At 39.3% G+C, this 21,762-nt stretch overlaps 2 protein-coding genes across 13 annotated transcripts in view; both read left to right on the plus strand.

Moving 5' to 3' along the window:
- The window catches only part of LOC132912128 (glutamate-gated chloride channel), a 94,194-nt gene that overhangs the window by 36,326 nt on the left and 36,106 nt on the right, over nucleotides 1-21,762 (plus strand). For all 12 annotated transcript variants that reach the window (XM_060969265.1, XM_060969266.1, XM_060969267.1 and 9 more), the window contains exons 2-4: nucleotides 640-826; nucleotides 15,317-15,487; nucleotides 16,917-17,005. In XM_060969265.1, the coding sequence (XP_060825248.1) occupies nucleotides 15,327-15,487; nucleotides 16,917-17,005 (250 nt within the window). In that variant the 5' untranslated portion in view covers nucleotides 640-826; nucleotides 15,317-15,326. The remainder of the gene's footprint in view (nucleotides 1-639; nucleotides 827-15,316; nucleotides 15,488-16,916; nucleotides 17,006-21,762) is intronic.
- LOC132912153 (prefoldin subunit 6) overlaps nucleotides 1-21,762 on the plus strand; it is a 107,490-nt gene that overhangs the window by 31,198 nt on the left and 54,530 nt on the right. The window lies entirely within an intron of this gene.

Here is a 21,762-nt window from a genome sequence, read left to right on the forward strand (position 1 = left end):
AACATAATGTAAAATAAAATATGTTATGCATCTATTATTTCATTATAAAGCGAAAGAAACTTTTGGAACAACCTAATATGATATATTATGTTATCTTTCTATATATTTGAAAAATCCTTTTTCGGATTTTAATTAAAAAATTAAGAAAGAATAACAAGTTCATCGAGTAACAAAATATTTTTATAAAGTTTGACACTTGTAAACGTCAATTTCATTATCGTATATTGACTTTGAAAAGTCAATTCAATGGTGTTAAGACATACACTATGGTGATAAAACCATTAAAAGAAAGAAACCATTAATAACTAAAGAATAAAACCATTGCAATTTGATTTGTTGGTAATCTCGTAGTTCAAATATATGGGCTAAAGGAACAAGATATTAAGCAAGTGTCTGAATGTTCGTTGTTTGTTGATGCAAAAGTTTCTAAAATCAGCTAATCGAAAACGACTAACTTCCATCCTGTAATTATTATTTTTCCCTATTCTTACTTGTATATAAGTAGCTGTTATACTCGATAAGTGAGAAAGACGTTATATCGCGCGAAGAATTAATCTACGCTTGGTGAAGACTTGTTAAACTTAGAAGCAGCGAAGTTTCTTAAAGATGTTACACCTCGACATTTTACATTTCTTCTAGATGACAGTTGCCAGCGGTGGACGTTAAAGTGATACACGAGCCACCGAAAGGATCCTTTGCTCGCGAAAGCGAACGAGAAGTGGTAAGCAGGAAGATGAGAGTCCGTGAGAGTTGAAGTAAAAACCTGCACAACGAATAGCAACAGCCTGCCTCGTCCATTGCGACCAGCCACATATCTCACGTTAAGGTAAGCTTCTATAGGGTGTCTCACAAGTCGCGAACGTGTTTAAATAGTTAACAACTTCTTCTATTGTTAATATCTTTTACTCAGTTTCTTATTTTATTTATCTATTTGAAGCCTCATTCGCTTCTGAGGATTATTCGCGATTATTAGTTTGCGTGCAATTGTGTTTCACAGACTTATAGAATAATATTAATAATAATATTAAAAAATAAAATTAATTATAGAATAATAATATTATAGAATATTTAAATTGTATTAGTTTTTACATTTATATACTTGTAACTTATATATAACTTATATACTTGTATAATAATTATTATACTTGTAACACGTGTCAGTTGTAGCGAGTGCGGCTAAATTAGTTGGGAAAGGTGCGTGTCTTTTAGAAACTGCAACAGTCGTTTTATTTCTTCCTTTTCATATAGAATCGTGTTGAGGTTGCTTGGAAAGTTGAATTTTGAAATTTTGCATATTCGATTAATAGGTGTCTTACAGCAATTTTTGCAAATGTTCTTACACTACCACCGTTCTTCCTTATTTTATTATTTTTCTTGACAATAAACTACAAATCTCGGAGGTTCATCGACGCTATATACGAAACACCACATCTCTTAGACGTCGTTCATTTTCCGTTTCATAAAGGCGAGCTCTTTCCACAAGGTGTTCCATTGCGGCAGTTAATTTATCGACTGTATTGCTCTAATTTCTGCAAGAACTTGTGCCACAGTTGTGGGATCGTTCGAGGCTTATTCGCATGCATTATTTCTTCCGGGAAAGCTCGTAAAAACGAAATTGGGAGCCGTGAAATCTGCAGTCGTTGACGGTCAATCAATTGCAGCTTTACGCGAAATTATTCTTCCTCCAAACATTTCCGACCATTCTTTCTTTCCTAAGACATTCGAAGTAAAATGAAACATAAAAATTCGAGGAGCGCAGCAGGATTAATTGTAAAATGAATCAAACGTTCCTCCGTCTGATCGAGCTATGAACGTGATTTTTAATTCATCCTACAGAGCATCGATTCAAATGAAAACGCCTAGGAGCCTGCAATAGCAATTTTTTTACGAATTTACAATTATAAAGTGTAATAAAAAAGTTACAGTAACTTAATTAGCAGGGATAAAAAGCGCAATTACTCGACAAATAGCTTCGTAACTAATCTCAGTGGCTAGTTAATCGTACGTGACGCGAGAAGCGTAAGAAAGTTAGAAGAACCGTATTTTAAGTTACACTTCTTTCCTATGGGCTCGTTTCTTACTTTCCAAACTCGATGTGAAAGTTTCTGGGCTAGACCGGGCAATAAGACGGTAAGTTACACAAGAAACTACACCTGTGGTCAGGTCTGTTTTGTATCACAGGATAAAATCAATCGACGGTCGATTTGATTCGACGTTCATTTTTATGATATTGCGTGTATCGATAGAATTGATCGCCAAAGACGGTGATTGCCTGTTGGTGTGAAAATTGCCCGTTTCGTCGTTTCCGCTAGGAAACCAGGCAACTCGTAGATAAGTAGCGGAAGTCATGGAAGGAAGTTACGCCTCGAACGAACGCCTTGATGATGCGAAAAGTCAATCAATAGGTCCGTGATGGTCGTAGAGTTATGCATTTCAAACGTGTTGATCTGTGAACTGGGTCATCCCTTAAGCAAAGGCTCCTATATTTCATCGAATTAAAAGGTAATAAAGATAAATCGATTTCCTTGAACCCATTAAGGAGAGACAGAGAAATATGTGGAACACAATATTAGCGCACGGCAAGAAATTCGAAGGTCTGTAAATTTGGAAATTCGTAATTCTGTAAATTTCGAAAGATTGAAAGTTCGAAAGTTGGAGAGTTTGGAAATTCGAAGATTTGAAGATTTGGAAATTTGAAAATGAAATGCCGCGTTAACAGAACGTTAAGCCTTAATGGCTCGAGTCAGCCATAGTTCTTATAAATGCAGATCATAAGAAAATTTGATATGTAAGTCTTCGTTGCCTGTCCTTCCTGATTTTAATCTTACTTTATACTTCAATTTTATTTTTAATTTTATTATATTTTAATATAATGGAAGGCGAAAAGAACTTCTTGCATAGGTTCAAACATGTAATTCTTTTCAAAAAGGCTCGATAAACCGACGAAACTTATAACAAAAGTACAATTGTTAATACGAGGAACGTTTTTGTATTACAACAAAGTTTGAATATTTTTTAAAAAATGTAGACAATTTTTGATAGTATGAAATTGTTTAACCGTTGAAATGTTCCGAATTAAAAAAAAAAAGAAAAAAAAAAGGAAATAGAAAATGTGACTTTTTCGTGTTCTCGACTTTGTAGCCTTCCAACGTAAATACGACGTAATTTATTTATGAAAGAAACGAAGGGACACGGGGTGCGACGAGATAAAAGAAAGCCAAATAGAGAAAATATTATCTCGGAGAAATTAGCAATCCGAATGGCGAGTTAACATGCCCTCCTCGATTAAAAAGTTAATAGAAATTCCAGCAATCTTTCTCTCAAGGCGAAGCGAAAGTTTGTCGTGTTAATAAACGATGTCGTGACGAAACTGACCGCGCCGTGAGGTACAAATGAACGCGTTTATCGCGTAAAAAATTCAAGGAATAACTGGTTTAGTGGTTCACGGTGAAATTGCCGCGACCCGCTTTCAAGAAGCTAAAATCTCGTCCTTAACCTAGCTAGTTAATTCAGCACCTTCACCTTTGCGTGATGTTATCGACTTCCTTGTGGCTGGCAAAATATAGGAGATTTTGCGTGTTTAAACGGATCGGGGAAAAAGTGGTCGTCGATAAAATGTATCGTCAAGTTCCCGCAGGCTGCTTTTCGAACGGGAGTTTGGCGCACCGTAAAGATTCGAATATCTTCCCTACAAACTTGGCGCACAACGTGCATATTTCTACGATAGGCGAAAGCTATTTGTGACGTTATCGCGATATTGTAACAACAAACGGTGCTGACAGAGGAAAAGAAGCAAGCCGTGAAATGTTTATCACGTTGTTACAGTCTCTTCGTTGAATTAGAATCGCTCGAGACTTTCGATATTTTACGCTTTATTAAAATCGAGCATATTCAAATAACGAAGTATTTAATTACTGCAGATTTATTAAACCGGTTAACGTTGCCATGGGTTGCGATTGGTTAAAAATGACGAAAATGCCAGTTTTCTACGGTTTTTGGTTTATAGCTGTAATAAATCTACAGTTCTGTTCATCTTTCGATGCCTGTTGCTTGCTCGTGCAACAAACGATTTCGATGAGATTTTCAGCGTGTGTATGACTGACATAAATGTACAAAATGCACTTTTTAAACTTTCATCGTAGAATCGGATAAAGAACAGTTATAAAAAGAAAGCTTGCATTATTTTCTTCGCGATTCCGACCAGCTGCAATTTTTTCACAAATTGTTTTCCACGTCATCTAGCGAATTTTCTAACTTTAAAAAAAAACCAAGTCCTTCGGTCGAATTGAAAAAAAAAAGAAGTCATTTCATTTCAGAGAGTTGCAGCAATACTTGCGTTCCGAATTGCACGCACGTACGAACTCTTTTCATTGTTTTTAAATGTACATTTCCCGAAATGGGTCCGTACGGAGTTGTTCTCTCTTGCACCATGTACGTGCCATATCGTAGCGTGCGTGTTGCATTCGAAGAAGTGGAATTTCTGCGCGCGATTCTAATTTCGTATTAAAAAATCATGCGACCACATCGAACCAACGATGAAGCGCAAATTCTACGATTTGTTCGCGTAGAAACACGAAGAGGTAAAGTATTTTTACATCTCCTCGGGAAATGTTGAGGGAGCTCGAGGAGACGCGTTATTTGCGCGCAGCCTCGTTAGGGAAGCAAAAAAAAAAACACAGTCTGCGAAAGAGGAGAGAATGTTCTCGTTCGTCTCGTCTTTGAATATCACGCAGTTCGCCGTTCCGTAATTACAGGAATTGAACGAAAGCTTTCGTAGAAATTGCGTTACTCAAAATATTACGCGACCGTCCCAGATCGGGCGACGAGCCGGAAAGGTGTGGGAGTTTCGCTGGCGTCTTCGTGTCTGTTGTGCTAGATACTGTCTCTCGGTAATTTCCGAAGGAGCATCCTTCTGCTTCTAGATCCTTTCGCGGGAACGTTATTGATCCGCGCTCTGCACACGACTACGTACGAACAAAGGAAGAATTTCGTCGAGGGTCGAAGTAATTGGTCACGATGATTCGCGAACTTAACGACTGGCGTCGCCGCCAAATGTTTCAATCCAAATCGAGGACAATCGCGCCTCGTTCGAATCGAATCACGACCGCTCAACGCTATGGTTACGTACATCGGATACATATTTGGACGAACCGACGCTCGCACGAACTCGATACGTCGATGCAATGAAACATGTATATGTAGATTTTTCTGAGTAGACTGCGGATTTCATATGCAAATTCGTGTTTTCATAAACGCAAATGAGAAAGTGGAAGCCGAGCAAAGACTCGCTTCGCACATCGAATATTCTTCTCCCCTATTCTCTACGTTTTACATATTTTATGCGAATCTCCGCGTTTTATGCAAATCCCGTGTACATTTCTTCAAATTTCTCAACAAACGCGTACGAACTCATAACTTAATAACTGCTTTATTTATGAGCGTAAACGCAGTGTCGCACTCATTCATTCGTCGGAAGGCCAATTCGTCCGAGTGCCACAATGAACGTGGTCCAATACGAAGAACGAAGAGGACAGCGAGACGAGGCGACGCGCGATATATATCTCCGTCAGAAAGATAAGCGTTTAATCGGTAAAATTGCGAGGAAAGGCAGGAGGCGCGTGCCTGTTGCGGTCAGCGCGCGCGTATTTGTGCAAAGGGGGAAAGTCGGTGGAGAAAATTCCGTGGCGGGTTTCGTGGCCAGGAAAGGAGGCTATCGGGCTGGGAAAAGTATCCTGCAAAGGGTAAAGAAAAAGAAGAAGAAAAATAAGAAGGATCGGTAAAGAAGAAAGAGGGGATGATAGAGGGGGGTGCAGCGTGGAAAGGTGCCGCGGACTCGGAATGGGACGGGCTAAGCCACGTGACATACTCTATAGCGTTTCGTGCCGCAACGCCCCGTATTGATCGAACGAACATCAGCTGTATGGTTGGTAGCGTTTACTCGTACCTACCGCCTGTCGGTCTGACTAGCACTGGCCACGACCACTCGTACCATCGACTCGCGGCTGCGTCTGCTCTTTTCTCTCCTATTCCCTTGTCGAATCTTTCGTTTCCATCTTCCATGCAAGTCATAGATTCAGTTTAAATTGGGATTTCTTCGTGTTTTTCTTTGAGAAATATGGTACGGTGGCGTTACGTTTCCGAAGAGTATATTGTTAACTTACGTGTATGCTAGTTCTTACGATTTCGTAGAACATCGTTCGCGAGGTATTTCTGAGGATACGATGACGTATCGAGGATTTCCTCGATGAGGAATACACGTCGATCTCGCGATAACGAGGCAACAGAAGAGGAGCAGGGTATTCATAGCGGAGGAAAAGCGCATGGTTAACATGCAGCCATGTATGGATGATCCGACAGCTTTGTCCGTAAGTGGGTTGCTATGCCCGCAACTGCTACGAGCTTCCAGCTCGTAAAATCGTAAGCTAAGATACATCTGTACGAGGTCGCACCACTTTTTCGCGTAACGGATTATTATATCCTACATAAAACAATTCGTCGTACGATTTAATGATTCTGACGTTCGAATATCGGCGTGAACTTTTACACGCTGAAAGGTCATGCACTATCGTTCATAATTATCTGAACATTTCAATTTCCTAAAGCGAAATTCCTCTTTAAAATACATTTTGTTAAAACTTCCACGTTATTTCAAATATATAGAATATACTTCTCTCTATCTCTCTCTCTCTCTCTTCAATAAAATTATTTAATCCAAATTTAATCTTCGATCTTATCTCGCGTAACCATATACAGGGTTTGGACAAAATAATGGAAACACCTCTCATACGTATATCATATATATACACGAGTACGACATATATGTATATGGACAAAATAATGGAAACACCTCTTACTAGTCACATACACGTACGAGTATGACGTGTCTGTGTATGAACGAGATAATGGAAACAGCTCGTACATGTCATATACATATATGACGTATATGACACGTAAAAGGGTGTTTCCATCATTTTATCCAACCCGTGTACGTATACGATAGTTGATATTAATCGTTATAGACGATAGAGAAGCGATTAAGGATAGATAAAAATAAATCGGACTTGCGAAGATAACCGAGTAAGTGACTCGAAGCGCTCCAAGTCTATACAGTTTCGTCAGTTAGGATTACAGCGCGATTCGATGTGTTTCTAGTCACGTCCTACGAATTTCTATAGTCTTTATGACGTGTCAGTCATTCATTAGAGATAAACATAGAACTAGAGCAACGCGGATATAATTGTTTAAGTTTACCAGTAACAGTTCAAGAGCTAGTAACTGTAAGAAAACCTTCTTCGATCGTAAATTTAAAACTACTGTAACAAGGGTATCAACGTTTCGATCGAATTAGACAACTGTGTACGCGCATAAAGCGCGATGCTGATATTCGCGATTAAAGTAGAAATGATCAAGCTGTCAAAGTATCGCGGCCAGTGAATTGCGAACGCGTTAAAATATCGGTTTTCATCGAGCGAATATCGCTCGGTCAGCGCGGTAATTATACGAAGATCGGAAGTCCTTTATTTTATTTTTTTGTTTTTCACAGATAAATGTTTTCTGCAATTTTAACCGTTTACTGTTGCGGTTAAAAATGGCGCTCCCTGAACCCTGGTTTATTCGCTTCTGCCCGGCAGTTTTTCCGCGGCAAGAACTTTTATGAAAAGACTTTTTGTTTGGACGGCCAAGTAGAGCCCAATGAATAAATGAATTTTCTCTCTTTGCCCTTGTTTACTTGTCCCGTTTTCGCGTTCGCATTCCTTTTTAATTCTACCCGGGCATGCTCGTCCGGCCTCGTAATTAAGGAGATCGGCTTTATCATGGAATACCACGTCGAACAGAAAGTGAAGTAATATGAAGGATCCAACCGAATGATATGTCCAAGCGAGCGTGAGACGATTCTTTACGAGGGAACGAGAAACAAAACGTAAGAGATAATTTGCTCGCCCGAGGTTCAATTTTCCAGAAGATTTTTTTCGAAAATCCACTGCGTGCATGCCTACGTTAAACTTGTTCGTGTGAGTGACGAATTAATAATTAGAGGCAACACTTCCTACCTTCTTATGGAATTATCAGGCTAAAACATGATTAACGTAGCACTAATATATATACAGGGTGCGCCGTTAGAATCCGGACAAAAGAAGTTTTGTGCAGAAAGTTGTTTATTTAAGTCAATACACAAAAACACATGAAAATGTTGTTATATCTCATTTAAAGGGTCCTTGCTGAGAACTTTTATTCTATGTAACCACCCTCTGCCTCTATGACCTGCTCTATTCTTGCTCTAAAGCGCGAGCACGCTGACTTCAACTGGTCGCGTTTAATTGTCGCGAATTCTGACTCGATAGCAGCTCGTAGGGAGTTGACGTTGGGGTGCCTGCATTTATTAGTTTGTCTCTCGATAACGCCCCACACGTAATAGTCCAATGGGTTTAGGTCGGGACTGTTAGGAGCAGCTTCGTGTTTTAACGAACACAGAATCAAATGACAACGGGCAAATCTTTTAAGCTTGGCGGCCTCGGAGAGCATCTGACGGACTTTGAGAACGTAGGAGGCATATCTAAGATCCTCTTGAGCTATTCGACGGACAATCGTTTCACTCACCCCCAAGACGGAGGCTAATTTTCGGAGAGAAGTTCCCGGATCTTCCAAAATCATGTCTTGGGCCCTTTGAATAATTTCTGGCGTCCTTGTTGATTTTTCCCTAACCTGAACTTTTCTCGCCGGAGAAGGAGAACCCTTCTCGAACCACTCTGAGGCTGCGTATCTCTTAGCAATGTCGTATACCGTCGATCTTGGGTAGCTAAAGAATTTTATAATTTCGACCGGCGTTCTCCCGGCGCGAAGACTTTCTATAATCGCCGCTCTTCTATCGTATTCCGGGTTTTGCTTAACGAGTTCTGTCATTTTGAGGTTATAGAAGACTTATTGACATATTTAACTAACTTCAGAGTCAATCAGCACAAACATCTGAATTCTAATATGGTGGGAACTACAAATTGAATTCTGTCCGAATTCTAACGGCGCACCCTGTACTACTATTTATTACATATACTACTATATAGATTTACTATTTAAATATCGTTGCTTGCGCTAACGTCGCAAGTATCTTTATTTACTTCAAAGAAGCTTCTACCAGTTTGCAACTCTTAACGCAACTCGTACGAATATTCCTTACAAATTCCTGCGCCGTCATCTCGTACAAACACGAAATCGCCGATTAATTGCGCTCGATGAATTAAACCGACTGGCACGTTTTCTATGAAACCAGAAGACGTTCTAATCTACTTACGAATCAAGAGCTACATATCTGTGACACTTTGATCAAGCAACTAGCAACCGCTCAGACCTGCAAGTTCTCTAGAAAAATTGCAAAATACCGAAAATTGCGGATGGTCTTGGATTCGATAGCCGGATAGTGTAAAATAGAAATATATCAATACATAGAATATATGTTATCGATTCGGGTGCGGCGAGAAAGGCTGAGGCATCGTCAAAGTTGGAGGCGGAGACGCGTGCAACTGGTTGATTTTCGATGATTCGTGCGAAGCCACGGTGCGTGATTCTACCGGCGCAATTTAAGCTGGTCGAGGAGCAACCGTCTGCAAACACTTGTGGAAGAGCCTGGGGCAAGCTTCAAGAGGCCGATCGTGTCTACGCGAGAAAAGACGAGGCTGGTTAATGGTTAAGCAAGCTACATAGCACATACCTGTCACGTTAAACCGTGTTACTCTTCTTCATCCAACCAAGCGGCCTGTAAACCAGCCTGAAGCTACTCTAGTCTGTCGAACAAAGTCCTCCGAACGAATAGAAGAGCCCCGCATGGAACGTTCTTTCTCTCGACTGACGTTCGTTAATAAACTACGGAAGACCGAAGCTTTATCTTTAACTTCTTCGGTCTCTTCTTTTCTAAAAGAACGTCTCCCTTGTGGCTCGTTACGTTCCTACTTCGCCAAGCTAATTAACACTGTTCTTATATTCACCGAGTGCGGAACTCAGCCGCAGTTACATCGAGCAATGCTTTAATTTTCAGTTCACCGTGCATACACAGTAACTGTGGATATTTACAGTTATTGTGTATTCCTGTGGAAAATGTCTCGATCCTTCACGCAGATAGTGCACTTTGCAGTAAGACATTAGTCCATGTCGTTGTCGCTAGATTATTGCGCGTGACTGTGCCAATTTATATTTTTGCGAATACGCCATAAAGAAACACAATATAGAAATTCTCTCGAAGAAATTTCTTTCGTATTAATATATCTGAGAATATTAATATTGCTTGAGCAAATTTTTTTTATATCCTAGCTGTTACGCTTCCTTTTTGCTTGTTAAAATTAGAACAACATTGCAACGTAGAAATTCGAGGATCGTAGGTTAAAAAGCAAATTATTCGAGCAAAAATCAATCAAAGAAGAAATAATTAGGCTAATTGTAAGAAAGCTACAGATCGCTATGTTGTAGTTGAATGGAGCTTCGATACAGACGAAGCATTCTAAACGTTGACTTTGTTCAGGGATTTAGCTATGTTGGATTAGAAGCCATAATGCTGAACAACGTTAATCGCCAATTTGCAAGGAGGAAAAAGAGTTTTCCGTTTTTCCCGATGGTTAAAATCTTGTTACCGGCTCGCGGTACTAATGCGATTCGAGCAAATTAACGATATCGCTGATCATTCAGCGTTTGCTCGATTCCGCGCGTTTAACTCTGCAGGGGTTGAGATTTATTCGACAGACACATGCAAAATTTTCTCTTATACGAACTCTTCTATGTATAGTAAGATAGGATTATTGAATCGCCATAAGCTCTGACGTTGTAGAATCCAATCTTGAACTTCGCACGGAATAATCAAACCATGAATTCTCAATATAATGTGAAAATTCGATATAACAGGTGTTGGAAAGGATGAGAAAAGATACTTGGCTATTTTGTTAATTTATTTCAACTGATTTGAATCACCTTAAGCTTAAACATTTGTTGGCACGGAATGATCAAACCTGGAGTTGCCAATATAATGCGAAAATATAATATCAAAATGATATTATAATATAATACAAAATACAGTACACTAGATATCCGAAGAACGACAAAGACTGAATTAATTAATTTTTGCAAATTATCGATGATTTCGTCATCCCATGTGATGTAAAATCATAAAAATTGAGTCTACGATCTCCAGCAATTTAAAGTTTGCCGATTCGTTAATGTTATTGGCTAGTAAAAATTATTCTACGAAAGGTGCACCTTTAAAGGGACAATGTCGTCAAGCTTTAACATCTTTTACAAGACGAAAATTTATTTTTCAATTATACAATGTCGCAACCCCATATTTTTTCACGGCTATCGTAACGAGATAAAACAATTTACTCGCTCTATTTCGCATCGTTTTTAACTTTTGCTTACGATTATAAGTAATATACAATGCATTAAATTGCAAAAAAAAAAAAAATGAAAATTATCTTTACACCTGAATTTCTGTTGTAAACCTCAGGAAATTTTTATTCAAATTAACGCGACACAATCATCGGTAAAGAGCACGCACGAAAGGAGCATACGAAAAAATGCTACGCTCCAAATTAGTTAAAATGAACATTCTCCATCTTTTCTCGTGACCCCATCGTATATCATTATTAGCATTATTATATTGGGTGCAGGAAAAGCCAAAGGTAGTATCACGTAACTAAATATTTGGAAAATGTAATATCACACACACATACACACAACGTGCACAATGTAGCATAATAAACGAGAAACGAAAACGACTAGAAAACTCGCGATCTTTTGTCATGCATAGTTTGCTAGAGAAGCAGAAACACGAGCGTCGTATGGCGGAAGGAAACTCTGAACGGCGTGGCAAAAGACCGCTGCAAGTTACAGGGTCAGACAGAAAGAGTGAAAATGGTCCTCGACATGCTCGCGAAGATACTCGGAATGGTCCTGCATAACAACCTACTCGAAAAGTGCCTGCACGACGCGAGTGTCGACTCGCAACTCACTCAGACGACCTTCCCCTACGGTCAACTTACCTTTTGCGACGACTTTAATGCGTCACAGCTTGGCACCATGGTAATCTGCGAGCATCTGTGCAAATTTTACGTTTCAAAGTGAAATATCGTTGTGCGTCACGAGCAGATTAAAAACTGGTCGTTTGTTGAAGAGTAAAAAATATGTGAACTGCAGGGCAAAACGAATATGGACACAGAGTTGTGGAAAATCGCAATTAAATTACGACGTAATTCATCCGCGATCGTGTTCAATTACGCTGTGCTTCATTGGTAATTCGATAAATTCTCGTTCAATTAAATTTGCAGTGAAATTTGTAAATGTAATTAAAGTATAATCACAAGGTAAGATCGTAGGTAAGTGAGAAACATAAACGTAAGATTGAGTCAGATGTACGGGAAACGGAAGATACGCCGTAGAAACACGAGAGATAAATGTAATAACATTTATCTCACTTGTTCGGAGAGGATGTAATCCAGTTACATTGTAATTGTAATGCAATTGGCAGATAAATTAACGGAAAGGTTTGAATTACGTAATTAAATTATGTAATTAAATTACACCGTAATTCAATTGGCACAATTGTGTACAAATATACGTACTTAAGTATTAGGAGAATTACAGAAAAACGTGACAAACCATCAGAAAGTTACTAAACTTTCTTTGAACTTTAAATTATAAAGATTTTGTACATTCGCACTTAAAATTCTTTTAATAAAACATTGATATTTGATGTAGACTGTGAATTTTGAATCGCTTTTTTAAATAAAATTGTTAAATATATTTCTATAAGCTTCTCTCGTCGTACAAAGTTAAAAAATCATTACATAATTCATCCATAATTCTTTCCAATTTTAAACAAAATATAATAATCGCGAACACATGAGCGAGAGAGGAACAAAATGTCCACATTTTTACTTAAACTTAAAGGAAATCTTTTCCCCTCAGAAAAATACAAATGCAGCAAAGTTAATTGCTAAATGTTGAAGTGATCGCCGCTTGTAAGAAAACTCTACATCTGGTCTTCGGTTTCTCAAGCGCTAAGGTCATCGATAGCGCGTAGACAAAAGAATGCGTCGATGACAGACCATAAACGGTACACGTGCGACGTTGGTTTCAGCGGTTCTTTTAGTCTCAGGGTAACATTGCTAGCGAGAGGATCTGGATCAGCTTACATTGTATTTCACATTTTGTACTTTATTATTCACAATATATATACTTACAATACCTTACAATTTACCCACGCATTTCTTTAATTCCACATACACCGAATAACCTTAACACTAAAGAACGAGAGCAAGAAAATGTTTGCATTTTGTCTAAACCTAAAGTATCTTTTTCTCTTGGAAAAATACACGAAAAATCGAGTGGGAAGAAATGATCAGAAAAGAGATGCAGCAGTATGAATCGTTTCCTAGTTTAATTATGACGTTCTGTACGAGACCAGCAAGCGTACGTAATGCTTCTGAGTGTAAGAAGGGAGCAAAAAGGTGATATTAGTTTCCGTCGAACCAGTTGATTTCGTGCTTGCAGACAATCCAGTGGAACAAAGGCGGTATAAAAGCGAGATGAAACAAGTTCACGGCGGTAGCCACGATATATTCGAGCTTTGAAACTCGTGTTTGGAAGGTTCAGCCTTATCCGTCGAATTCCGTTAAAAGGGATCGTCTGGCAGGGTCGGTAGACTCCGTGAATCCGTATACTCGTATGAGAATCGCGTAAAAGGTCGTAGATCAAAAGTGTATCCACAGGTCTTTGAGAGGTAATCCTGCACCTCTCTTTTAATACACTCGACAACGGGGTAAAGTGGTATATAGCGATGATCTGTACAGTAAATGAAACATTTTTAACCGGTTTTGCATCGAGTTTTTCCAGCGAATGGAAAAAGAAGAAATATCTATCGCGCGTAGTACAATCGCATGTATTCGATTGCTTTTGATCAAACTTTCGTTTCATCTTGTTCGCTTTTTAACTCGGACATTTTACCAATATTTTACTAAACGTATAATTATTTATAACAGGCTTTATACAGGCGAGTATATTAAAATTTGTATCGTTTTGCAAAACTTAGGTATGACGAACTTTTCCTGCAAAATTTATAACACACGAGACAATTTACCTTAAACATCAACTTCTTCTACGAAGGAAGACCATTGATTTGTAAATGGTGTTTATCGTTAATGCGTGTCATATCCTTTAAGACGATAAAAATTATTTTTACGTATACACAGCCCTATTCGTATAAGTAAACGGAAAGACGGTTAACACTAGAACTAGCGATAGTTAACACGAAGTTATTTTTACCAAAACCAGTCACAATAACTGGTTTTTAAAAACACGTAATAATGGAATATTTTTATATTTATTAATTTACTACTTTCTTACAGAAGCAATTCCATGTTACGTAGTACATTTTTGGTAATATTAATCCATATGGGATCCCTAAATGAGGGTTGACACATTTATAAAATTGTAGAACCAGCCATTTTGACTGGTGTGATATTTCTAGTGTTAGCATCTAGCGATCTAGCGATCGATCCGGAATTTCCCTGATAACTGATATCGTCATATTGAATGATACGCAGTAAAAATTTAAAAAACGTACGACAAGTTGTACAAAACGAGGAAACTGATTAATTGGGGTTCGTTAAACAGATTGCAGGATCCTTTTACACTTTAATATGTAGCAGTCATTTTGACTAGTATTGGTATAAATACCCTTAATACACAATTATTTCGAGTTTGAATACATAAAAAACAAAATAAAATTCATTATATTATTCTTTTAGTTATCGTTGCGAAAGTAATTACACCACTGCGGAAAGAAACATAACATGAAGTAGGAATTTTAAAATAAAATTGTAAAACCGGCCAATTTGACTGATAAGATAGTTCTAGTGTTAAGCAACAAAGATTAATGAAAATTATTGAAAATTACGACTCGTTGCCTGTTAGACAGTAGTTTCCAAACACCGTGCATCGCTACTGGAATAAAATTGATTTATCTTCTCGTGTGTTTCGCATTTTACGCGAAATAAACGTGCTGTTATCCAGTCGTCCTACTTATCCTTCGCTTCCAAAGTACATCGAAAAATACGATATTTCTCGTACGCGAGTATCTCAGAGGCAAGCTAATTGAATTATTTATTATCTGATTTATAAGGAATATATTTCTTGGAAAAGCGCGTTCATTCGCAACGACGGTAAGACAGAGCCGTAGAAATATTCTAGACTTGGTAACGCTTTTGTTAGTGGATGACATTCGTTTCTCTTGCACTGTGGATGGAATACATAATAATGGAAAATGTGCTTTCTGTTTCAGATGACATAGAATGGGTTGGGTGGCGCTAGGGCGGTGTGCGGGTGGTGGCGGCCGCCTCTCGTCCGTCCTCTCGCTGTCTCTCACCTCCCTCGCAAGCTCCCTCATCTTCACCATCCTCTGTATCCTCACACTTGCCCTCACTCTTGTCACTCTCGTGCGTGCCGAAGACATGTACGTATTATGGAATACACGATAACTAACACCTTCTTCAGCCATCGATCTGCTCTTAACTTCCCGATACGAAAGTATGATACCGGAATAACGGTCGCGTTATCTTCCTCTGTTTCAAGAGATTTTTTACTCGGCCAGGAGGCTGCTAAACTTTAACGACCCGAACGCATCGAGAAGCTAAGAGAGGGACACTAGAGTAGAACACTGTTGTGTTTGCTTGTGATAGGATCGAGAGAGCGACATTGTAGCGACGACGCGGTACAGAATATATGGAAAGATGAATCTAGACTCGCTCGATGTTTGATATTAGACAAAACAAATTTATTTTGCATGGAATATCGAGAATCGTCGTTAATGTCGCCTCGTTTCTTGTTCAAAGGCTCTTATACTTGTTTTATATTTAATATTGCGCAAACTTGTCTCGTTATTAACCGGGACGCCGGTCGAAGGGTGGGGAGTTGGCTTGTTCGCTGTCTATTTACCCTTTTACGCTCGTGAACTTACTTTACCGGCCATAAACTTGTCGTCGTCGTGGTCGTGGCGATGCGGAATGGCTACAAAGCAACTGAGACGTTGATAGCAACGGACGAGAAATCTCGCAGGATCTCTCTAATCGCGTGACACCGATGTTGGCTCGAGAGAATATTTATAGCCGCGGATTCTCAACGCCTAGCGCTTGCCGATAGTCTTGAAATCGGAATAGAGTCGAGCTAAACTTTGAGAGAGACGAAAGCGGCCAGGTAATCAGTCTTATCGCGAATCTTCTTTCGCTCGACCAGCGTCCCAAAAATCGTTCGATTGCATCGTACACGTTTAGCCAAGTGTAGACAAGTTTGGATCCTAGTGATCGCGATGTAGTCAACGATCGAAGCAACAGATCGTTAAATTAGCGAATTTCCAGACTAATTCGATGACGCTCGAAGGTAGAAGCTGTTTTTACATTATACATATACATATATATATATATTATATTCATACATATATATATATATATATACACGTATTATATAGTGCGTTTTAGAGAGCTCTGCGTAATATTCGTCGAATAATTCGTAGATCGTGTGAGTTTCTCTTTTAATATGTGTAGCCATAACGAATTCACTCGAAAGAGAACGACGCGCGTTTCGTACAGATCGCGTGCGACAAGCGCATTCTCAGGAAAACCGATCTTCTTGGACACCTCGAAGGTCAAGGTCGAGGCTCGCGACAAAGCGAACTGCGGGTTAATCTGCGGATCGACCTTCGGGGTGGCTAGAGAGAGAGAACACTCGATGATCGGGGGTGAAAACCGAGGAAAGGAATGGAAAGGAAAGGAAAGAGGAAAGGAAAGGAGAAAGGAGAAAGGAAAGGAAAGAGAAAGAAAAGGAAAGGAAAAATTCCGTCGTGGATCCGGTGGTTTCGGGGCTAGCTACAATACGTTGTGTTGCAGTTTCGAGGAGGGCAAGTCGGACAAGGAGATACTGGACAACCTGCTGCTGTCGACCCGTTACGACAAGCGGCTTCTGCCCCCGGTCCAAGGTACACTGAGGCCCCCGCCCCACACCCGTCAAGACGACTACACCCCTGACTACCTCGTACCCAATGACCCTGATCATCCAGAGCACCTCGAACACCACCGGCACCGCTACCACCATACAGCACCACACAACCACAGCTCACTGCTCACCCCTCGTCGAAAGGGTACTCTATATTAGAAATCGATCTGATCACGCTAAATCGGCATAAGGAAAAGGAAAAATGAAAAAAGAAAAGACAAAGAATAAAGAACGAGAGGAAACGCGAGAACGAATGAAAGTGAAACTCGGTTATCTTATTTTATTTTACTTTAATTTCACTTCATCCTCGTTCCCCTCTTCTTCCCTCTACTTTTTCATATTCACGTCTCACATTCCACGGTGTCCCCTGTCCTTCCTATCGTCAGTTCGCACGTTGCGTGCTTGCATATCTGAGCGAAGGAATCACGGTACGCATGGCAGGATCGCATGAAAGTGGAGAGAAAGAGTCGCGCTTGTCGGTGAATACGTTAGAGTGACGTGTAAAAGAATACGAGACGGGGAGAGGAAAAGAATGTGGGGATAAAGGGAAATGAAATGAAAAGGAAAGGTGAATAGAGAGCACGAATGAAATCGCAATGGGAAGAAAGTAATAATCGGTTTCTTTTGATGTCGAAACGACAAACTGGCCGAATCGGCCGACCCGTCTGACCAATGTCGACCCTCTATCACTAGCTGCAAGGCTCTCGCTACCAACAGCTGTTTACCACGCCGCACCAGACGGCTGCTCTGTTGGAAATCCAATTCAAGTCAGTAATAAATTTGTAGTCTCTCGGCTAAGGCGATTGGAATTCTTCTTGAGATTGAAATCATCTCGACCAGACTTTCTAGCATTTTTATCGCGATACGGAACGAATCTGAACATTCTTGGAATTTTTTTTCGCGTAACCGAATTATTTCTTTCTTTTCTTTTTTCTTTTCTTTTCCTTCTGTCGATCTCGTTGAACGAAATTTCACTGAACGAAATATTTTGGATTGGTAAAAGAGATCCATATGAAATTCTTTGTACTACATTTACGGCCTCCTTCAAACTACATTAACGAGTTTTTTAATTAATTTCTTTTCGTCTGAATGAGACGAGCACGTAAATTAAGCAATGCTATCAACGTAATAAAAAGATCTAGTGGTTTCAGACGTCACGAGGTATTTACGTCACGCTTTATACGAATCCGAGATACGAGCCGGTGTTACGCGGCGCAGATTTATTCGAATGTAAATTTACTTACCTCTTGGCAAATTAATTATCGATCTAAAGAATGGTCCCTCCGCCTCTATAGCGAAACGACTATGTCGTCACCCGAAATAGCTTAACGCGTCTATTTCCTATAATTATAATGCTCTCGTGCTACGAATGCTACGAGAATAAGCGTAAGTACGCAATAGGCTTCGTTTGCACGAAGACGCAATGCCATCTAAATCGTTTTCCTTCGTATAACTTGAATAGATCGAAAGAAATTTCACAAATTCTTAATTCTTCGTCCGTTCAATTCAAGAAATAAGATATCGAAGAAGAAACAGGACACGCTATGTAACTTGGCGAACCGATAGCCTTGAAGCATTAAAAGAACAAAATTTTATTAGAAAATTAAGTGATTTCGAATGCAAATACCGCAGGAATTTCATGAAAATTTTCTACACGATACATCAGTCGTCAAAAATACTGCGAAATTTCTTGATACAAAATTCCCAATATATCGATGGTAGAATATTCGCGATATTCGTATTAATTAAAAGGTGATGACGAACAGAAATTTTCACTTTGGAAAAGACGACGAAGATTGGTGTAATATCAGCTCGCAACGTGTAAGTAGAAAAGGATGTGTCAGACGGATCCGCCGAATTCGGCCACTCGTTCCTACAACAAAAACCTTCCGCTTGAACGAGCTTTGCAGAGAAAAGCTTCTATTGAATTGAGCAAAATATCAAGAGATCGTTGCGATGCCGCGATAAACCGCCAGCTAGTAGTTTGCAGCTATTACGCGTAAGCAAACTCATTTGGAATAATTATAGTAGTTTCGCGATATGCCTCGTTTCCGTTTCAAGCGTTCTTCACCCTCTATTCTCTATGTCGACCACATGATCTGCTGTTTTCCAATACTTAAATTACAACGAACAAAAATTATAATAACAATCGATAACAATAATTGAATAATTATTTTTAACAAACAGATACAGTTGGTGATCGTTTTTATATGGAAAAATGTACATTTACATAACACAAGTGCGATGTTTTTGAAACGTTTCTCTTAGCAATGGTACTTGACAATTATGTCTCCAATGCTTCAATTATCGACTCGCTTTTGTACACGATGATTGCACCGATGATTATGAAAATTGCCCGAGTCATATATTTTTTTATTTCGCTCGATGTATTACGTTTTACGTTTAACGTGTTAGCTGAGTCTTGTTTAACGACGCAAAATAAGCGACAAACTCGCATTTTTTATATTCTTGTTTCGGGTCGCTTTCGTAATTACCGGCGCAAATGTCGGCGAACGCGTGACTTCGGTGTGATTCGGCTGGCGATATTAATTAAGCATTCGTCGAAATTGCTTATTTGGCACTGATCTACTGAAACGCTTGCATTTGGTATCTCGTGAGAAACTACGTCGGTTGTGCCAAATCTCGTGGATAAAGTGTGCCACCGATCAAGATGGGCACGTTTAAATGTCGGTGGATTTTAAGTGCAAATACATATTCAAAGTAGACACGTGCAGTGTGAATCACCTTGTTGGTATTAGTTGATTGCAAAAGTTCCGTCGGTTTTACGTAATGAAAATAATATTATAAATGCTTTCAATAATCTCGTTTATACTCCATATGTCTATCACGTCGTGTCCATTTAATTTTATCACTCTTGCTCGTTTATCTCAACTCACTGATATCTCTGGTGAAGAATTCTTGATCCTCAGAGTCCATGAAGATACCCATAGACATGAAATTACATTACACGAAATTCCTTTCATCTGCACGTTTTTTAAATAGAAGAACAGGAAGTGTGAATAGATTACATATTTTTGTATATGTCAACGGATATAATTATGGAAAGACATTAGTTTAAAACGTTTTCGAACATGCAACATCGATTAGTGACGTAAAATGAATTTTTATCTGCTGTTAAAATACAATATTCGTAACTTTTACACAAAGCTAGTCTCCATTCTGATAGGAATAAGTATTGTAAAGACCCTGACTATTCTTGGAAGGTTGGCAGCCGGAAGCCATTCGAAGTCGAAAAGCAAAAATTAAGCAAATAATAAAATGGATAGTCTTCCTTCAAATGCCTTATAATTTATCTAAAAAAAGAAAAAAGAAAAAGAAACGCGAATTATACCAAGAAACAACGCAAGAACCGACAGAAGTTTTGTATCCATCTAATATTATGTATCGCGTGTCGACGATTTTCGCTTTCCGATTTCCACCTTGCGCTTTACGATTTCCGTTTCTAGAATCTCGAAAGCGACAAAGGGATCGGTAATTGATCGATGTAGCGGTATCACGGTACAGGCGTGAAACAGGTTTCCACGCCAGGCTCGGTAAAGTGCCTATCAGGAAGACAACGTTTTACCCTCTGAAAGAAAGTCTGGCGTGACAAAAGGACGGTTTCTCTGTGCATTGGAGGGAACGGGGAAGTTGTCACGGCGCCCTCAAGCACCGGCATCATTTGTTCAGCCGGCGAATGTAAAGAAAGCACGCTTTCTCGCGAAAGTGCGAGATGCAAGATGAAAAGAGAATGGCGACGAGTCTCGAGAATCGGTGGAGAAAACAAGCCACGTGTATCGCTTCCCTTTACTTTTCCCCGCTACGTTGGCGCAACATTTTTCAATTGCAGCGACAAAAGAGACACGTTGATTGCTTGTTTCGTGCTAAGTACACATCTTCTTCGTGTTCTCGTGGTAGAATAAACGCAAACATCCTGGTAAGATGGAGAAGATGGCAGAGACAGAGAGAGAGAGGGAAAGAGGGAGAAATTTTCAAACGCGTAACTTAGATAGATACCAGTTCGAAAGGAAGTAACGAACTGCGCGACGAAAATTGAAGAGCAAAGTATGTACAAAACGAATATGAAATCCGTGATGTGTTCAGAGGGTGAAGAGTCGCGTCGCTAACAAAACGAACGCGATACGAAGTCGAACTGCATGGAAACTGCATTATTTGAAGTTCACCGGAACGAGTTGGCGCGGCGCAATTGTGCAGCTTCCTGATTTTTCTTCGAGATGCAGCGACGAGCGTAACTGAACCTATAAAAGCAACAGATTTTATATAAATTATTTCTTATTTACCGTTGAAATTAGACATTCACGAAAAATTCACATAACAGAAATATCTCGTACAAGTTGATGCTAGTAGAAACAATTTTTTTAATTCGTTTATCTGCAACACGAAGTACTCGACTTTGTGTCGTTTTTGTTTTTACCAACAATCTGCTAGAATTTCGTGCGAAATCATTTGCACTTGGAATTGTTTTAACGCGTTTTGGCATAGTTCGTGCAAGATTTTTGGCGCAGTAATCGAACGAATTTCGCTCGAACGATCGCCGATTCTCTTCTGCAGATTAGAAAAAAGAAAAGAGAAGAACGTACGGTAAATATTTGTACAAAACGTTTCTGTTATGTCTATTTCTTCTTTACACCGTAATTTTAGTGGCAAATAAAAAATTATTTATATAAAGGCTGCGAGCACTGGTGCAATTATGCTTTTCATGCCGTCACTTTAATTTTC

The sequence above is a fragment of the Bombus pascuorum genome, chromosome 11 (assembly GCF_905332965.1).
Source record: "Bombus pascuorum chromosome 11, iyBomPasc1.1, whole genome shotgun sequence".
Lineage (NCBI taxonomy): Eukaryota > Metazoa > Arthropoda > Insecta > Hymenoptera > Apidae > Bombus > Bombus pascuorum.